The 18,017-nt window shown below is 39.1% G+C and overlaps 1 protein-coding gene across 1 annotated transcript in view; it reads right to left on the bottom strand.

Annotated features, from left to right (window-relative positions):
• Positions 1–3,528: 3,528 nt before the first annotated feature.
• nploc4.S (NPL4 homolog, ubiquitin recognition factor S homeolog) overlaps positions 3,529–18,017 on the bottom strand; it is a 44,846-nt gene continuing 30,357 nt past the window's right edge. The window contains exons 12-17 of the mRNA NM_001086958.1: positions 17,607–17,767; positions 10,544–10,615; positions 9,622–9,717; positions 9,311–9,427; positions 4,801–4,903; positions 3,529–4,321 (exon numbers count right to left, since the gene is read on the bottom strand). Of these exons, the coding sequence (NP_001080427.1) occupies positions 4,164–4,321; positions 4,801–4,903; positions 9,311–9,427; positions 9,622–9,717; positions 10,544–10,615; positions 17,607–17,767 (707 nt within the window). The 3' untranslated portion in view covers positions 3,529–4,163. The remainder of the gene's footprint in view (positions 4,322–4,800; positions 4,904–9,310; positions 9,428–9,621; positions 9,718–10,543; positions 10,616–17,606; positions 17,768–18,017) is intronic.

Here is an 18,017-nt window from a genome sequence, read left to right as displayed (position 1 = left end):
AATATACTTTGATTAAAAAATCTGTACAGTTTTTAAAAGAAACCTGACTGTATGCAGTGACAATCCCCCTTCATTTACTTGCTCTGAATGCTGCAGATATGAATCTCTAAATTGTCGCCGGCTGTTCTACAGGGAAACAAACAAAGCTGCTCCAGTTCTGGGAAGTCCCTCCCCCCTGCCATTTGAAAGTATGATCCTTTCCCTGCAGAGCAGTTAGGGACCGTCTGAAGTTTCCTATCCTCATCAGTCAGAGCAAGTAAATGAAGGGACAATTTCACTGAATACAGTCGGGTTTCTTATAAAAGCAGTAGAATTTTTTTTAATCAAAGTATATAGGAAATAGGTTTCTTTTTCATTAAAGAAAGTAAAAATGGGATTTTATTTTTTTGCCTTTACATACCCTTTAAGCACATTCCAAGAACTTGACCAAGATCTGCTAAATAAGGCAAATAAGTACCCCCCAAAGTATCAGTTGCCTAAAACAGACACACTATCATTTTAGGTTGGTCTGGTTTCTGCATTGTTTAGGGAAATAGTATCCCCTTTAACAGCACAAAAACAGCTTGGAGACTTGTGTGAAAAATAATCACAAGGACAATCATCTAATTTTTTCAAGCAGTTTTATTTCAGTCCAAATCTGACCACTTCCTGCCTTGCATTCATTTAATCCTATAATAAAGACATAATAATGAAAAACACAGTATACAACAATCCAGAGCTACACTCTAAGAACTGTGGAATGGGTGATTTATCAGTACCTGACCAACTACCAAAGCTGGGAGGGTATTCTCACAATGAAAGTCTGCATAGGAAACACTCAAGATATTGGTCACCAAATGTGTCCAAATACCAGCAGATATTGGTGGCCAGTTAAGCTTTTTTTTTTGACCCGACTGACCAAACACTGGACCTTATATTGGGCCAAAATGATTGCCTTTTCAAATACATATCTTTCACAATATCTTTGGGACCATGTTTGCCCCATGTTATTTGCCCAAAGCACTTGAAATAATAGGTTTAATGTGGCCTGTTGTTCTCAGATGCACTCGGGTGTTAATACATTTTCTAATCAGCTTTATTTGAGCAAATCTTTTTGTTCAAGGCCAGGTTGATGGATTAGGAAATCATACAACCAAATCAGAACTATATTTTTTAAGCATATGAATAAGAGGAAATTAAAGCTAGAATTTTCCTGTGTTAAGGTGGGGAAGCATTAAATAAAATGCTTGGGCAGTTCAACAGCACTATCAAGAGAAATCTATCTGAATGTGGTACAAGGGAATAAGGCACTCTGGATTTTGGTTGATGTCTGCATTACAGCATGATAACGGCAATAGCCTAGCCCAGTGCTGCCCAACTGACAGCCCGCAGGCTTTATCTGGCCTTGTTACCTCCCCCTTGTGTGGCCCCCCAAATAAAATTCTGCCTGCTGTGACAGCTTACCTTGTGAAAGGTTAAAAAGTATTATGGAGATTTACTGGTCCCTGCATTGTTTACACCTCAAATTCATACATTAAATTGTTCACACCTGTAACAACTCTATTGCTCACACTCCTAAAGCCTTGTGCTGTTCAAACCTCAGAGCCAGACTGAGAGAGCCCATATTGCTCACCTGTTTACACCTCAGACAAACTACTGGAGAGGCACCAGCATTGTGTCTCTGTATGTAGCACAGTATGAATCAATCATCTTAGAGTGGTTCTCATAGGTTTCCCTTTCTCCTGTTGTATTCTGCCTTCCCTATGCTTCCTGTGTGTACTATACTCTACACTTATGCTCCCTGTGTGTACTATACTCTACACTTATGCTCCCTGTGTGGCATACTCACCTGTCCTAGGGCTTCTTCTGGGGGTTTGTTAACATTTGGAAATTGTTGTTAGTGGCCCTTATGAAGTTTAATCGTGTTCTGGGGGGGGGGGGTCCTGTGCTATCGACAGGGGAGAAGGAGGCATATGGATTTAAGATATGTTTTAATATGACTTATGTTTTTCACATGAGTGATATCTCTGCAGGGAGCACCAACCATTTGGTTTTTTGGTGTGCTACTACCAATAATGTGGATATGGTCTTAAATGTTCTTGTAATAACACTGGCATGGTTTAAAGTGGGTGTGGTTTAAAAACAGCAAGTGGTCAACAGCAGCATCCATTATTGGCCCTCCACCGTGTAGACCGGAAAAATTCCGGGGCGGAATTTTTCTGGTTGGACAGCACTGGCCTAGTCCAAAGTGGTGGGAGGCTAAAGTTTATTTCCCAAAGGAATGGGGGTAAAAGAAGAATTACCTAAATCTCCAGCTAAATAAGAACACAGAAGCTCAGTGTATACAATAACCACTGCAATAAGGGCAACTGTGCAGTCTTCACAAAACTATTATGGCTGAACACAATAACAAACTAACTGCAATTAAAGCACAAACTGTTGTTTCAAATAAAACTTTACAAATAAAGAATATAAATAATGTGTTTATATGTCTGTTTATATGAATGCATATTTTGGTGTAATTGGTATTACTCTTCTTAAATGGCAAGTCATCCTCCAAAATAAAAAAAATCCCTAATAAACGAAAACATAATTCTAAGCAACTTTCTGATATACATTTAGTAAAAATGTTGAGTGCTTTTAAAGTTATTTGTAAAAACACTTGCCATAAAAAGCAGAATTAACTCCTAGCTATTACTTTTAAACAATGTTGCAAATGTCTTAGTTCTCCAGCAAAGACAAACCTGTTAATCAGCCAACTTGTCTTACATTGTTTCAACAGTCTGAGACATCAAGGCAGAGAATTAAAAGGGACACTTTGTATCTACAAGTTATCTAATTCTGAGCAGTGTCAATCTGTGGCTACTAAAGCAAATTCTTGCATAAAAAAAGGACATTAACTCAAGGGATGAAAACATAATTATTCCTCTTTACAGGTCCCTGGTAAGGCCTCCCCTGTAGTATGCAGTGCAGTTTTGGACTCCAGTTCTTAATGGGGATATAAATGAGCTGAACAGAGTGCAGAGACATGCTACTAAACTGGTTAGAGTGATGGAAGACAAATAATGAGGGTAGACGGTCAAGGTTGAGGTTGTTTTCTCTGGAAAAAAGGTGCTTGCGAGGGGACATGATTACACTGTAAATTAGAGGACATTATAGATAACCTGGATCACCGTTTTTTCCCCAATACATCACTAGCAAAACGGTCTCCAACTACAACTCATTTTATCAAATTAATTTTTTAAAACTCAAATAAATTTGATTGTATTCACAATTCGAATGTTATGTTATTTATGAAAATTTTCGGAGCAAAATTTTTACCAAGTTTTGCTCCGAAAATTTTCAGAAATAACATATAACATCTTCAAATAGTTCAAGGGATCACTGCTATTGACTTCTACATGAACTCGGCAGGTTTTAGGTGGACAATAGTCGAATTAGAATGGTTTCCTGGGTCGAGGTGTGATGAATCTCACATTCAGATTCAAATTGGTGGTTTTAATTCGAATTAGTGAATTGTGACCAAAAAATAAAATTCTAAATTAGAACGCCTCTTACAGTCTTTATTCTGAATTCTGTTTTAACTTGGAAGTGTCCCAAATAATACTTGCTGTACATAAAGGTATTTTAATGGACAGTGAGAGCTTATTATGCCAAGAAGGTGACCTACTGTGGTCAATTTCAATCTTAGAAATGAGGAGCAGGTGAAATTATGCTATATTTACTGCTCATCTAAGTATATTGAGAAGTAATTGAAAAACAAAGGCTATGATTTACATCTGAAGAATTTTTAAGTTAAGAAGTGCTTTCCATTTATTGTTTTCATTGAAGTTCTCATAGTAAATGGAACTAAGTAACTGTGCTAGTCCTGGCTTTTACATTACTGCCACGGCAAAATTCAGACAATGCTGTGAATATGGGGTAATACAGGGGTGAACATTTGGGAAGTCAACCCGTAAAAACACAAAAGGTTTGCAGTATCCAGCTGCAGACTGCAGAGTGTGTAAAAACACTACCCTTGGCTCTGATGGCAGAGTGTGAGAAAGCAGGTTTTGCAGCAAGAACTTCTCCCTATCTTAAACCAACTTGGTAGGGCTAGGGTACGGGCTTGTAGAAAGTTTGCTTCAGGAACCTGCTCCCTGTTGGAGGACTTGATGGCATGTCCCCTAGTCTGCAACCTCACTTTAGGTGTGAGGCAGCCGGCACATTTCACAATGGTCTGTACCAGCCTGGTTCATGAAGGTGCAGTGCACACAAGACCACATGGATGAAGATGCAGCATGTGAGGCTCCTCCAATGGCTCCATAATCATGAAGTTCTGAGGGCTGGAGCCCAACTGTGCCTGAGAAATAAGCAGGGATGGGCAAGCATTTAGAAAATGCAAAACAGCAGACTTAACTTGACTAATAGCACAAGAACTGGCAATATATGTTATAACTGTGTCTAGGCCTTACCTCTTTGAAACCAACTTTCACAATATATGTTTAAAGGGATAGTGTAATAGTACCATAATATTAACCTAGTTCTTAACCCCACCCTTTAAATATTCAATTTAATGTGGGATTGTTTGGACTGGTATTTTTGTCAGGGTCATATTAAACAATAATGAGGTGGTAGTCAATGGGGGGGAGAGGGTTTAAAAACAAAAAAAACAATTCCACAGCCCACCAACGGATTCTTGTACTTGTCTGGTAGCAGATCTGGGGGTACCCAATTTGGAGCTGATTGAGAATGAAAGGTGGTAGCCCACGATGCCTAGGACACAGCCAGCTGCTGATACAATCCTGAATGCAATGTAAGTATATATGTAAATATACTCACTGCAAAGCTGTTCTATAGTAGCCCATTGCTCAGATTTCTTCCAGGTTTGAGCAAGTTCCTCATTTCTGGTCCGTACAGCATCTAAGAGCAAACTGATACTGTCCTGCGTAGTCAAAGAGTTACAAAATGTTAACAAGAAAAGAGACACTGATGTAAGTTAACAATACTTTCACTGTCAAGTCATCTATGAAAGGAACAGGATTTTAGGATCTTCAGAATTTCTCACCAATCCCAGATGGTGTGGCAGTTTAGCCTGACATGGACACATTTCACTACCCTGACTCAATTGGATCACTATGGAAGTACAACTCCACCTTATTACTGGCTACCTATAATATCCCTATATATTACAAAAGGGGTTACATCATTCACCATATACAGTTGTATTCAGAATCATAACGTGTGTTTAAAAAGCAAATAAAGCTCAAAATCCTTATAATGGCTTTTATTTCCATACATATATACATACGCACACACTATGATGTTGTAAATAAACATGAAACCCAAATCATTTTTATTATTAAAACATCCATGCCTGTTATAAACTTGTTTAAAAGTCTATTATTATTATATATTGGCTTCTCCTCTATGAGATAGGCATAGGGGTGGGGCAGACTAATACTGCACTTCCTTGACAAGATTTTGGCATGAAGTAAAGCTTGCCTCAATACCAAAAAGTGTCCAGAAAATGGCACCTGCACACTTACTGTGAATTCCAAGTCTACAAAATAGCCCCAAGTTTTAAATATTTTTATAGTGTAATAGAAGTTTATTTTGTTTGCCTAACATTATAAACTAGAATTTTTAATTATTTATTTGGCGACAGGTCCTCTTTAAAGGATTGAAATTAGTAGATGTAGTACTGCATCTATCGCAAGTAAATACAAAAAGATTCATTGAGTTTCGATCACTCTATGGAGATGTATTAAAAAAAATAAGTTTTTTTTTTTTATCCTCTGAGTGGGTAACTGATTACCAGGCAAACACATGTTCAAAGCTACACACTAGAATCTGGCCAACAGGCAGCTAAGCAAAGTGTGACTGGTCTCCTGCCAGTGTGCTTGTTTTCAAGCAAGACAAAACCTTATAGGGACCTTATCTGGCCTGGGACTTTCTCACCACTTTTTCTAAAAAGAGTTCAGAAACCATTGTGCTAGTCTGATTCTGCCTTTTTTTTCTTTGGAAAATTTCCCAAAGACTCCATGGAAAGAATACAGTCTGTTTAAAAATGTACTTGTGGCATTTGCTTTCATGTACAGAAAATACATTTGTTTCTAAAAAACGAATTTCAAGAAAAGCACTCCAGATTATGGATAGTCCCATGAAAGTGCAAGTTAACCTCAACCCCTTTAACAATCACATTTACTATACATTTCTATACATTATAGCTGGCATGATGACATTTTGAAGTATTTATAGAAATGTGCAAGCTGGAAGCTCAAAATGTGCACTGCCCCCCCTGAAACCTGTTATCCAGAAAGCTCTGAATTAAGGGAAGGACTTCTCCGATTCTGGATAACAGGCCCCAAACATGTACAGGTATGGGACCTATTATTTAGAATGCTCGGGACCTAGTATTTTCGGATAACAGATCTTTCCGTCATTTGGATTTTCATACTTTAAAGGGATACTGCCATGGGAAAAAATTTTTTTTTTCAAAATGATTCAGTTAATAGTGCTGCTTTTGCTCCAGCAGAATTCTGCACTGAAACCCATTTCTCAAAAGAGCAAACAGATTTTTTATATTCAATTTTGAAATCTGACATGGGGCTAGACATATTGTCAGTTTTCCAGCTGCCCCCAGTCATGTGACTTGTGCTCTGATAAACTTCAATCACTCTTTACTGCTGTACTGCATGTTGGAGGGATATCACCCCCTCCCTTTCCCCCCAGCAGCCAAACAAAAGAACAATGGGAAGGTAACCAGATAGCAGCTCCCTAACACAAGATAACAGCTGCCTGGTAGATCTAAGAACAACACTCAATAGTAAAAACCCATGTCGCACTGAGACACATTCAGTTACATTGAGAAGGAAAAACAGCAGCCTGCCAGAAAGCATTTCTCTCCTAAAGTGCAGGCACAAGTCACATGACCAGGGGCAGCTGGGAAATTGACAAAATGTCTAGCCCTATGTCAGATTTCAAAATTGAACATAAAAAAATCTGTTTGATCTTTTGAGAAATGGATTTCAGTGCAGAATTCTGCTGGAGTAGCACTATTAACTTATGCGTTTTGAAAAAAACATGTTTTCCGATGACAGTATCCCTTTAAGTAAACTAGAAAATCAGCTTACAACAAATTCATTTTAGCAGGGGGTTGGAGGGTACAACATTTTAAGATTATCCATCTAGGCTATGGGAAAAAAATTTCAAAAAATTCCACTAATAGTCATATTGTCCTAAATGTGACGAGACTAATGCGTCTCTTTTCCATTATTTATGGTCCTGTCCAAAGATTGATCTATTTTGGAGGGAAGTCACTAGTTTTTTGAATTTTAAACTGAAGATAATTAAATTGTCTCGTGCTTTGCTTTATTGCATCTAGATAATATAATGCTTTCTTCAGTTCCTAAGGCAAATTTTATCTCCCATGAGAGTAAATTGACTACTTTTTTTCTAGCTGCTTCTAGGAAAGCTGTATTTAATTTCTGGTTACAAAAGGAATCCCCCTCATTATCGGACTCCATTTCTTATATGAATCAGCTTAGCTGGCAAGAAACTTTAATAACTAAAACTAAAGGGAATAAATCCAAAAATTCTTTTAGGCTGATTTGGTCTCCTTATTTTGAAATTTGTAACTCTAATACTGGTGATCAAATAATGCGGTTTCCTCAATTGTAAGAAGATCTTTCCGGCATTCCAGTTGATGAAGGGGTTTTTTCTGTCTTTTTCTTCTTTTTATTACATGTACATTCACTGGCTTAGTTAATTTTAGTTAGTTCTTGAGTGGTATATCATTTTGATAATATCATGCTATTGTATCGAATGCAACATATTTTTTTCATCTGCATAACATTTGCTGTCATTCTGATTTCATTGTTTAATATGAAAATCAATTAAAATATTTTAAAAAGAAAAAAAGAATTCACTCAAAAAAAAGAAAAAAAAAGAAAATCAGCTTAACATTAAACAGTTTTGGTTCTAATAAGGATGAATTATATCTTAGAATGGATCAAGCACAAGGTTCTGTTTTATCATTACAGAGAATAAAGGAAATCATTTTTTAAAATTGGATTATTTGGATAGAATGGAGTCTATGGGAGACGGTCTTAACGGAGTTTTCAGTGTTTTCTGAATAACAGGTTTTAGGTTTCCGGATAACAAATCCCTAACTGCATTTGCAAAAATTAATATTAAATGGTACTGGCTCTATCATCTAGAAACCCTTTATCCAGAATATTCTGACCTACAGCAATGCCATTTGCCATAGTGACCTATTTATAAAATAATTTTAACTATACATGCAGATCCACAATTGCGAAACAATTTGACCGAGTTTTTTATTTTAAGGAAATAAGTATTATTAAAAAAAACTCAATTCATAGATCTGTATATATGGTTTTAGACTTCCCTTGTAGAAAAATTTGCAAGCAGTGAAACTGGATTGGAATTCTTTTCAGCTCAACTAATTGCAATTGCAAAGTCTGGCAGCAATATAGGCAGTTCAATCATCCTCCACCAGATTTCCAAGATGGCCTTCAGTTTGAAAAATTCCAAGATAACTCTGTTAAAAAGTTTAACTAGCTTTAAAAAAATCTAAAATGATAAATAAAGTATTGTAAAATTTGGCTTCTTAACAAAACTGAACTAAGAATTAATATACAAAACACTCAACATGCGGACGTACGCAACTGTACGTCCGAATGTGCAGTGAGCAAAGTTCAATTTCGAGAGCAATCCCCCATGTTTTTTCCCCAGAATTCAAGTGTCACTGCAATTGCAAGGGGGAGATGCACTGGTGCAATTGTGGTGTGCATACCAAAATAGCATCTGATTCAGCCAAATTACCACAATAGTGCTTGTGGTGTGCATACCAAAATAGCATCTGATTCAGCCAAATTACCACAACAGTGCTCATTTGTTGAAAGTCTGGCTGGTGTAATTTCCTGCATGAATACTTTAGGTTCATGCGTGCTGCTCCTATTCACTCTGGACGCTAGGGAAAGCCTGAAGCTACCACCTGCTCAGGTGGAGGAAAGTTCCATAGTTCCCCCAAGTCAATAGGTGCAGCAGTGGTCAAATCTAAACAAATAAGTGTGCAGTGATCTACTATATTGAAGTGCAAGGAGAGCATTTTGACTCAAGTAACTTTAATGAAAGTGGTTTTATATGCAAATTGCAATGACCGCAACTGCACTTGAGTATGCACATGTGGAGCACCTATCCTCTGTATCCAGACAATGGTTCTATCTCATAAGATAAAACCAAGGGAACCTATAGGTAGCATGAACAAACACACTTCTTTGTACATAAGGCTTATTCTCCAAGTACTAGAAGTTCCATTACTAACCTGTAAAGACATAACATCATTGGTAACCAAGAAGAGGAGCAAATGGAAGTCGGAGATGATCTCAAGGAAAACGGAGGACAGATTCTGGGAAAGGTATGTGGCTAAACTGTGAAAGTCCTGGGGAGAAGAGAGCATAAACATAGCAGATGTTAGGAAAAACATGACAATACACTGGACAGAAATTTTCTTATCAGACTTTCTTGTCCTTAGTGGATGAATCTACCATCTTATATGAATAAGATGCCCTTGTCCTTGTAGCCAGTACAATCATTATATGGTGCACAAACCAAAATGGGAGTAATATCTCTTACCTGTGTCTCACCCAGGACATCCCGGTTTTCGATGGGGAACAAATTAGAGGAAGTGGAAAAGGTGTAGACTGGATCCTTCGGAAAGGTGGTTGTGATCTTAAAAAAAAAAAAAAAAACAGAAATACTAACGCACACTTTTGTGCAAAAGAGGAGTATCCGTATAATGATACCATGCTAAACAAATGTCATGAAATGTTCATACAGCATCAATGAAGTAGTACAAATTCCCATCTACTGCACTGCTTGACTCAAACCCACCCCCCACCCACCAGCCCATAGGCACAGGTCTCTGCCATCAAACAAATCATGCACTTTACAGCAAATACAGGGATTTAGCATCAAGGTAAAAGGGCTGCTGCTACACTTATGTCACCATCACTAGTTTGGGGAAATCAGGTAACGTTGCCCCTTGCTGTTATTGTGTTGGTACATTCCTCCCCAAAACTTGCTTAGACATTATTATATTAGGTGTCATATTAAATATATAATTAAAAATAATTTGTCAATTCACCAGTTTTATAGATGCTTTTATGGGTCCTTGAGGGGGGTTAAATTTAAGAGGAAAGGAAAGCAAGGACAATGCATTATACATAACTGTATATATTGAACATTTTGTTTTGTGTTAGTTCCCTTTTGTATAATCAGTAGGCTGTAAAAATATAGAAATCCTGCATCTCTGGCCCCCAGTTTACTGGTAAGACATGGTTACTCTTATGAATTAGATATTTAGAAATAAAGCAACTAAAGGTAAGATTAACAATAGAACAGAGTAACAACACAGTTGAACTGCGCTATTTCTTTAGATCTTTAACTCTTTGAATTTGTGAGTGACTTGACACAAAATGCAAATTTTTGAAGTGAAAGAACTACTGCATATTATAAAAACAAGACCTGTTCAGAAGCTGCATGCAGACATACTCACGTCAATGATAAGGTATTCTACAGGGAGAGGCCGTGCAAGCTGGGTAATTTCATTACCAAACTTGTCTATGTCCTGCAATGATCAAATCAATACAATAAAAGACAAGTACTGACTAAAAAGAGGCCTGCCACAACTAACGTGAACTAAATCCTAAGAATGAATATGGCTAGAAATGCTAAATTGTATATACCAGTGCAGACATTCAGCAGTAGCAATGACCCAGGTCTTTAAAGTTGTCACAGAGTTTGTCAAACTTTAAAGTTTGTTAAATTTGCATGCAGCATGCAATGCTCGGGGTGCTTTGAGCAGGGAAGCTAGGCTTATGGGTCATCAAAAATATCAAGTGGAAAAGAGGGATTTTTGTGTTACCTGTAAAATCCTTTTCTCTCTTCACTGATAGGGGGACACAGGCACTGAAGGGTTAAACACCACCTTCCTGGAAGGATAGGACACTAAAAGTAGATGAACTTGACAGCCCTCCCAGGGGGCCCGGCTGCCTCTCCTGGCGGGCTACACCACCCTGGGGGTTGAAACTACCTAGAATGTACAAAAGAATTTCAAGTATAACAAAACTGGAGGAACTATGAACAAGTGGTCAAAAACTTGAAAATGTTGGCTTGGACACCTTCGAACACCAAGGCTTGATAAGCGGAAGCTCAATAGGATATGCTGCCAGGGGGGCAAAAAGGTGTATGGAGACTTCCACCGGGAGATCCAAAGAGTGGCACAGACACACTCGAAGAGCAGTCACCTTGACAGACAGGAAGGATATGAAGGGAGGGCGTGCCACACTGAAAGGGTATTCAAAAGCAGTCCCAAGCAAAAATTACGGTGGGATCCGGAATCACGGCTGAGCCTGTACTGCAGCACTTTTCTGCCAAAGGCAACATCCGCAAAGGATGTTACGTGCGCCTGTTAAAAATGTGTAAAGTTATAAATAGAGGACCAGGTAGCTGCTTTGCAAATCTGCTTCACAGAGGCAAGGTTCTTTGCTGCCCAAGAGGCCACCAGAGAGCTAGCGGAATAGGCTGTGACTTTGAGGGAACAGGGCTTACCCACAATCTGATAGGCCTTAGAGACTGTGCCCCTGATCCACCTGGTCAGGGTGGTCTTGGATGACTGTAGACCCTTGGGGGGCCCAATCAGGATGATGAAAAGAGCATCTGACTGAATGCTGCTGATCTCTGAATGTAAACTTTCAGGGCCTGGATGAGATCCAAGGAATGGAGTACTGCCTCCTTAGGATTTTTTGGATGAGGACAAAAGCATGGCACAACAATGTCCTGGTTTAGATGGAAGACCACCTGTGGCAAGAATGATGGGATGGGCCAAAGCACCTTGTCCAGATGGAAGGAAAGAAGGGGGGAGAATAGCAGGACAGGTCTGCAAGCTCTTAGTTGAGGTGATGGCAAAACTGAAGACAATCTTCCTCGTGCGTATCGGATGCTTTTGCAAGGGGCTTGAAAAATTAAGGTCCCAGCTAGGAGTGGGTGGACGGGGGTGGGGGAGCCACATGGGCAGCATCCTGAAGGAAAGTCCAGATGTGAAGATCCAGGGCAATCTGACACTGAAAGAGCACTGAGAGGGCAGAGACCTAGGTTTGGAGAGAAGCTAGACGGAAACCCTTGTCAAGACCTTGCTGGAGGAACTCGAGTTTGTTGGCGGTGTTGAAAAGATGAGGAGGGAGATCGCGGTCTGAACGCCAGAAGATGTAAGTCTGCCATGTACTATAGTAGATCTTGGATGAGAAAGGTTCCCGGGCGGCAATCATAGTAGCGATAATGCTCTTCCCAAACCAGTTGCCATAGAACAGCCAGGCTGATAAGCGGAACAGCCGAGAATTCGAGTGAAACACTAGCTCTGGCTTAGAAGCAGTCTCAGAGAGGTTGATGAGGTCAGCGAAAAAGGCTCTTTTAGGCCAGTGCGGAACAATGAATATGACTCTGACTGTCTATTGAGAACCTTGGGAAGAAGTGGCAAGATGTAAACAACTGGAATGGCCAGGGAGTGGTGAAGGGGTCCACTCCTACGGCGACTAGATTCCTGGACAAGGACAGGAAGTGTGGAAGCTTGGAGTTGGCTCTGGAGGCCATGACGTCGACTTCCAGGATCCCCCAGAGGGAGACCAGCTTATGGAAGACTTCCGGGTAAAGAGTCTTCTCCCCCTGATCCAGGGTATCTCTGCTGAGAAAATAACTTGTCCAATTGTTCACACTGGGGATGTGGCTTGCCGAGGTCGCTGGCACATTCTCCTCTGCCCAGGCAAGAATGCGGGTGATTTCCTGCATTGCTCCCCTGCTGTGGGTGCCCCCTTGATGATTGAAGTTAGCCACTGCAGTGGCATTGTCTGTCTGGATTCTGATGAATTTGCCCTTGAGAAGGTCTGTCTAATGAAGGAGAGCCAGGAGGATAGCTCGTAGCTCTAGGACTCTAGCCCTCTCTTTTTGGAAAGTGATTACTCCGGGGGTAGCCACCTGCCCTGAGCATCTGGTCCTGGCAGACTGCTCCCCAACCCCGAAGACTGGCATCTGTGGTGAGGATGATCCAGTTGTGCAAGGGAAAGGGCTTGCCCTGAGAGAGATGGGCTGGTTGCATCCACCATGTCAATAACTTCCTGGTTGAGGGAGAGAGGGCAATCAGAATGGGTGAGTGTGGAACTTGGAAAAGGGGACTGAGTCTACTGCAGACACCAAGGATCATATGACCTACATGCAGTTCCTGAGGGGAGCTCTTGGAGAGGAGGCTATGGTTTGAGTGCCGGCCAGAAGAGTCTGGACCTTGTTGGGAGGAATATAGGTGCGGCTGGGTGTTGAACACTGTGCCAAAAAGAAGGTCATGTCCTGAGCTGGCTTCAGGCATGATTTCTTGAGGTTGATGATCCAGCCTTGAGATTGCAAGTGAGCCTTGACAAGCAGTTCGTCCAGATAGAGAGATGGAGAATTCCTGTGAACGAAGAAGTGCAATGAGCAAGTCTAAAGGGCAGGGCCACAAACTGGAAGTGCCTCCCTATGACGGCAAATCATAGGAAACAAAGGTGGGCCGAAATGGATGGGAACATGCAGATATGAGTCCTTGATATCGATGGATCAAAGAAACTCCCTGCAATAGCTCTCTCTGCACTAGCGGAGTCGAAAATTGTGGGTTAAAATCCGGAAATTCATCTCTCAAAGCTGCCCCTTGCAACAGGCCGCTCGCTGTCATCTGAGGCAACACCAACTGCGGAAAACTGATCCCGTTTAGTGCCAAAGAAGCGGTGGCCCCATGATCTGGTGATGTTCTGCACGGGGATGGGAAATTACTCACTGTCATGAAAGCCCGCAGCAGATCCAGGGGCCCAGACCGCAGATAAAATCCTGCAGGGACGGCACGATACCCCTGGGAACCCTCCCCCTTTTGTCCAGAGGGTTAGGAGCGAAAGGGACTGAGCTGAAGCTCCTGCCCTTTTGTATTGCTCCGAGACTGTCTGGGGGCTGAATCGCAAGTGCCTGCAAAATAAAATAGGCAAAGTAAAAGTAATGTTGAATGAAATAAATTGAAATAAAATAAAAAAAAACTTAAGGGGAGTTGTGTCCTCCTCCCATAAGGACACTAAAAGAACTGCGTAGTTCCAACCCCCCCCCCCCCCCGATGTAGCCAGTCAGGAGAGGCAGCCTGGACCCCTGTGAGGGCTGTCAATATCTTCTACTTTTAAGTGTCCATTCCTCCCGGAAGGTGGTGTTCAACATTCACTGCCTGTGTCCCTGAAATGAAAGAGAAACAAGGTTTCGATTTATCGTATAAGCTGATGATGCAGGATGATTATTAAATTCTGATCATCATTCAGTTTCTGCCTATTTGAATATGCAAGAAGGAATAGATATGTAGGGAGCAGAATAAAAATGCCCAGCCATAGGCTTATCTGTTGAATGTGCAAGAAGACACATGTAGGGAATTTCTTGAATTTGCGTTTTTTAACATTGAGGCCCAGCATCCAAATGAAAAAACGAAATCAAATGATGAATGGCAATCATAGGCAAATCTGTTAAATATGCAAGAAGGCATAAGTAGGGAGTAGAATAAGAGTTTGCAGAGTTCGTCATCTTGAGTTTTGTTAGAAGTGCCTGCAGCACACACACGCTCATTGCGCTTTGAACAGCTGTTAGGAAGCAAGGCTTATGGTTCATCAAAAACATAAAGTGGAAAATAAGGGGTTGCTTGTCATATAAACAGATGATGCAGGGATGATTATTACATTATGATGCTAATTGTGCTGATTTTTGCTGCCATGTACCAATAATCTGATTTACTTATGTGATATTTACATTATATATAAAAGCTCAGTAACGGACAGAAGCACAGAACATGTACAGTAAATTAGTAAAAAACAAAAAGCTACAGAGGCATCATTAGAGTGACTATTGGATCAGGTATTTTGATCACTAATCATTAGGGATGCACCGAATCTAGGATTCGGCCTATATCAGCAGGATTCGGCCAAATCCTTGTACCTGGCTGAACCGAATCCTATTTTGCATATGTAAATTAGGGTCAGGTAGGGAAATCACATCACTTTTCGTCACAAAAGAAGATTTTTTTCCTTTCCTGCTAATTTGCAAATTAGGATTCGGTATTTGGCCAAATCTTTCACCAAGGATTAGGCCGAATCTCAAATAGTGGATTCATTGCATCCCTACTAATTACGTTGTTGGATCAGTTATTTTGTAGTTCTATTGCAATTTTATTCCTCCATTATTGTTCTTTATCTGTTTTTTAGCATAGCTTTGCAGTTTGGTACTTTTGTGTACAAAGGTGTCTTTTCGCTTGTTGCCAATTGTGTACTTTTTAAAAAGATATTTTTTTGGGAGTATTTGTAAAGTTAGGGGGTCTAAAGGTACATAATATGCAGTATCTGGAATTACAGAACTGATAGCTCAAATTGGATGTCTATAATTGAGGCCCCTATTTGCCACATACTTAGGTAAACTTTTACAAATTATACATACAACTATTCAGGTAAATCAATACACATTGGGCATCAAACTGTGGACTCCTGGCGTTCATATTTAGGGTTTTGCCTTGGTAGCTAATATGTGGGAGATATAATGCTGTAGACTGGAAGCTTTGAGGTCATTAATCAAATTATTAAAAAATGTTTATAAAAAATGATAACTTTAGGAAAGAATTACAACTTCGTAGTTTTAAGATAACTTTTCAGTACAAGATATATTTACCCATTTTGGACTCGCCAGAATCTGTTCTATCTATTGTTAGTGGAATGTTTGGCCTTGAAATCAGAAGTATGCACTTTTGTGGAGCAGTGCTTTGGAAATTTGGTAGTGTACTACTTGGAGTTTTTGAACTATACAAGTGAGAAATCTCCATAAAACTAAATATATTTGGTATTGGTGCATTCAGGAGACATAGAACTTTCAAAATCTGCAGTGTTCTCGTACATAAAATAAATTATGTTTTTGATATATATGTGTTTTATTCTGGGAAACATTCTTTTTATTCCCATTTTTAGACACTTAGAAGTCTATATCTTTTTACAGAAGTGGAATAACAGCAAAATTCTATTATTATTCTATAAAATTATATTTTGAAACCTTAGGTTGTCCTGAAAAAAAAAACGATATATTGTTTTTCTGGGTAAACTAAAAGACCTTCCCAGGAAAGGCCCCTTAAAGTGAAAGAGCACAAAATGTTAAAAAAATGGTCTGGCAATAAAGGTACCAAATCAGACAAATCGGCTGACAGTGAAAGGGTTAATCAGTACAAGATTTAACAACATTCAGGTTTCTGCCTACATTTTGAATAAACTTGTAAGCAGCATTTTTTGAATTTGAGTTGTTTCACATTGAGGCCCAGCATCCAAATGTAAAAACAAAAGATGAAGGGCACAGTCATAGGCTAATATGTCTAATGTGCAAGAAGGCATATGTAGGGAGTAGAAGAAGTATTAGAATTGGTCATTATTTCCCACAAAGCTCTCATTTCAGTTTAATGTTGTGTAATGCAAACTCTTGTCAGCAACAGTACAGTATTCTAATCCTAATATAAGTTCACACATTGGGTACAAGGTTAAAAAAAAATGAAATGAATTACAAATGCAATTTAAATTAAATGCAAAATTTTAAAAAGTTAGATTTATTTAAAGGGGGAACTATTGCGAAAATAAATTTAATAAGCTTTAGCATACTGAAATAAGAAACTTTCTTAATACAATCAATTAAATATTCTGTACTTTTTCTGAAATAATCAAGTTAGTCTTCACTATTCATTCTCTCTTCATGCAGGAGTTGGGTGTCAGATAATCATTGACAATTAGATCCAATACATCTTATACAGGGGCTCGTTTTGCCTAGAAGATGTATTAGAGCTCACTCTATTAAAATCACCAGACATCATGTCTCTCTACATGCAGAACATGTGCAAAAGGCAGTTATTTTGTTAGATTTAGTTTGTGCAGAATCAGTTATTTCAACGATAATATTTAATTGATTGTAGTTAGAAATGTTTTATTTCAGTATGCTGAAGCTTATATTAAATTTTTGCGATAGTTTCCCTTTAAATTAAAAATGTATTAATGCTGCATAAAAAAATATTAAACCATCTGAAATAACTTGAAATGTATAACGTGCTTACTTAATATAAAGCTTCTGTTTTCAATCAACACTATTTTCACTCAGCTTCATTGAAATAAGACAATATAATATATATATATATATATATATATATATATATATATATATATATATATATATATATAATTATATATACAGTATTTGTAGGTCTGTATTTCTTTTGGTAAGGTCCAATTTGGTTAACACTTGCAGCAGCCTCATAGGAAATGTATAGGGCTGTACATAAACTCAAGGGGTTCAAGGGGGGGGGGTGAGATTCAGGGGTTTTTGATTAAAATGCCCTTGTCTATACCCTAATGAAACCCCAGGTCACTGACTCGCTGGTTAACTAAATGGACTGAACACAAGGACATAAGACTATTCAATGCTTGGATTAAATTGGAACAGGCATAATTTGCATAGTTGCTCTTTAAAGAATGACACTGTTAAGGAGCACTGACCTTGTAAAAAACATCTGGTACATATTGCTCACTGCTGGACTCTTTGGCATAACCCAACTCAGGAGCATCTCTGCAGGGCAGGAGGCACTCATCCCGTACAAGTGCCATGCACTGGTTAGACACCTGATATCCTTCAAAGTGCACCTGGTTATCTGGGCCTCCTGAAAAGTCAAAGTAGGACAAGTCATGCATACCATGTTTTACAAATGCCATTTCATACATAGTAACACAGTAGTAACATAGTAAGTAAGGTGGAAAAAAAAGACACACGTCCATCAAGTTCAATGTCGTAGTTTTTTTTTTAGTTTTTTTATCTGCCTAATTGCTAGTTGATCCAGAGGAAGGCAAAAACCCATCTGAAGCCTCAACAATTTGCCTCAGAGGGGGAGAAATTGCTTCCCGATTCCAAAA

Source organism: Xenopus laevis, chromosome 9_10S (assembly GCF_017654675.1).
Source record: "Xenopus laevis strain J_2021 chromosome 9_10S, Xenopus_laevis_v10.1, whole genome shotgun sequence".
Classification (NCBI taxonomy): Eukaryota; Metazoa; Chordata; class Amphibia; order Anura; family Pipidae; genus Xenopus; species Xenopus laevis.
This window is presented reverse-complemented; position numbering and strand designations above follow the sequence as displayed.